The sequence below is a fragment of the Sturnus vulgaris genome, chromosome Z (genome assembly GCF_052056855.1).
Source record: "Sturnus vulgaris isolate bStuVul1 chromosome Z, bStuVul1.hap1, whole genome shotgun sequence".
NCBI lineage: Eukaryota > Metazoa > Chordata > Aves > Passeriformes > Sturnidae > Sturnus > Sturnus vulgaris.
This window is the reverse complement of record NC_142283.1, coordinates 39299961-39302427: the sequence shown is the minus strand read 5'-3', so window position 1 is coordinate 39302427 and position 2467 is coordinate 39299961. Positions and strand designations below refer to the sequence as shown.

Below are 2467 nucleotides of genomic sequence, written 5' to 3'. Positions count from 1 at the left end.
CAAATTGAAAGAGAGTAGGTTTAGTTTCACTATTAGGAAGTAATTATTTACTGTTAGAGTGGTGAGGCATTGAAACAGGTTGGCCAGGAAAGTTTGTGAATGCTGTGGGTGTTGTCTCTGGAGATGTTCAAGACCAGGTTGGAGGGAGCTCTGGGTAACCTGTTCTAGTTGAAGGTGCCCCTGACTATGGCAGGAGGGTTGGAACCAAATGATCATGAAGGTCCCTGTCCAACCCAAATCATTCTATGAATCTGTGACTCCTACTAAGCATTTGGCAAGGTTTGGAGTGCTGAGTGAGGCCTTTGGTGTTGCCATTGTGCAAACTCTCTGTGTTCAACTCCAGAGTCAGTGAAGGATTTTCCCCCTCCCTGCCAGGTTCAGGCGTCCGGGACACCCAGGAGATGCACGTGCAGTAGCAGAGGTGAGCTGGGAGGTGAAACCTACTGGGGAGCTGAGATGATTTCCTTCCTGAGGGACGAGGGCATTTCTATCACCCCTTCTGGGTCCAGAAAATGGCCATCATGCTTTTTCCTCTTCTAGCATAAAACCTGCTGCTGCAGTGCTGGTGAACGGGAGCAACTCATAACCCCAGCTCCCCTCAGGCCACTGCAGAGAAGAGCATGGCCACAGAGATTGACAGCTGCTGTCCCATCTGCCTGGACAGCTGGAAGGAGATCAGCTACATATTACCATGCCTACACCAGTTCTGTTACACCTGCATCCTGCAGTGGGCAGAGAACACACCCAAGTGCCCCCTCTGCAAGAGGAGGATTCTATCCATCTTGCACTCGGTGGGGACAGAAAATGATTACATGGAACATGTCATTGCACTGTCTGAGACATCATCCATCATTGTCCACCAGGCAAGAGGAGACCCCAGACACCTTGACCTTCATTTGTCTGGAGCATCTCAAACATGGGCTGCAGAAGGAGCACCCAGGCATCCTGTGGGCAGCCTCCAGCCTGGGGAATGGATGGTACTTTTCCGGGACCACCCATGCCTCCTAGATACCCTGGTGCTCTGGGTCCGACCAAGGCTGAGGCAGATCTTCAGGAACAACTGGACGGAGGCAGACCTAGTGGAGGATGCTGTCATGGATATCCTGACCAACCATGGAATCGATGAAGACCAGCTGATCCAGATACTGTGGGTCTCCCTCCAAAACCATGCGGCGACATTTGTGCAGCAGCTGATCCGTGTTGCTGTGCGACAGTGCAGCAGGGAGGCATGTCGTCTGCTGGTCCACCAGCCCTGTCTCCCTGCCCAGGTCCCAGCCCTTCTGACAGCCCTGCAAGATGCACCATGGATGAGGTGCCCAACACCTCCTCCATTGCCATGGATGGGGATTCCAGAAGCTACCCCTCTGTACCCATTACCAACGCTGTTGGAGCAAGAAGAGCCCCAGGAGGAGCCAGAGGAGTCTGATCCTGAGTCATCCACTTCCAGACAGGGCAGTGAACCCTCTCTTGAGGGGCCATGGTGACCCCTGAAGAGGCAGGTAAATGGCCCTGGGGCCTCTTCAGCCACCCCTGCATCCATGACTTTTGAGGATGCCTCAGGGCTTAGCCAAATTGGGACTGGGCCACCAGCTGGGGCATGCACCAACTCTCTAGGGGCTCCCAGCCCCTCAGATCCAGCTATCCAAATAAAATGAATGCATGGAAACTCAAAAAGAGTCTCAGTGTTACAAACAGGACAGGTAGCATTTCTGTCCTTGTTATTCTCCCATCAGACGAGTGATGGCCAGATCCAGGCCCATTCCTGTAGCCAGCCTCAGGGCAGATGTTTCCGGCTGGGGGTTTCCAGGTTCTGTTTGTGCCCCACAGCTCATCACCTCAGGCCACTCATGAGCTCTTCAACGCCAGCCTCTGCCCCCACATCCTGGTTCTCTGCTCTCCTACCAGCCTGTGCTACCAGGTGCAGCCTCACTACAGCCATGATGAACTCCCTTCCTCTGCCTGGAATTACAACTTGGTGCTGCTCTCTGTGTCACCCCAGGGTCATACCCTGCCAAGGCAGGAGCCCCTAGAAGTTCATCAAGAAGTGCCCTTTGGAAGGGACAATGCCAGACTGGCACATGCATCAGGCTGCACAGCTGGTGAGCAGCAAGGGAAAGGCAACCATACTGCCCTTAAGCAGATTTTCCTCTCGCTGGTCTAGATCCAGCCTCAGTGCTGGTATTTCTGCTCTGCTTAGAGAGGGCCTATCTGTGCCAGATGGATGCCAAGCAACTAAATGCTTTGTGTTTGTCTAGTTTGGAGAGAAAGAGGCTGAAGAGTGACTTCACTGCTCTCTAGAGCTTCCTGAGGAGAGAAAGTGGAGAGTGGTTTGCTGAGCTCTTCTCCCTGGGATCCAGTGACAGGACATGTGAGAATAGTTCAAAGCTGCATTGGGGGAAGTTCAGACTGGACATAAGAAAATATTTTCTTACTGAGAGCATGGTCAGACATTGAAACAGACTCCCTA

At 52.9% G+C, this 2467-nt stretch overlaps 1 protein-coding gene across 1 annotated transcript; it reads left to right on the top strand.

Moving 5' to 3' along the window:
• Positions 1-620: 620 nt before the first annotated feature.
• LOC148219811 (uncharacterized) lies at positions 621-2467 on the top strand. Its single transcript, XM_088156469.1, has one exon. It carries the CDS (start codon positions 621-623, stop codon positions 1482-1484), a length of 864 nt encoding a protein of 287 aa, XP_088012595.1. The 3' UTR covers positions 1485-2467.

Coding starts and splice junctions, on each gene's coding strand:
- LOC148219811 (XM_088156469.1), top strand. CDS start 621: ATGGCCACAGAGATTGACAGCTGCTGTCCCATCTGCCTGGACAGCTGG.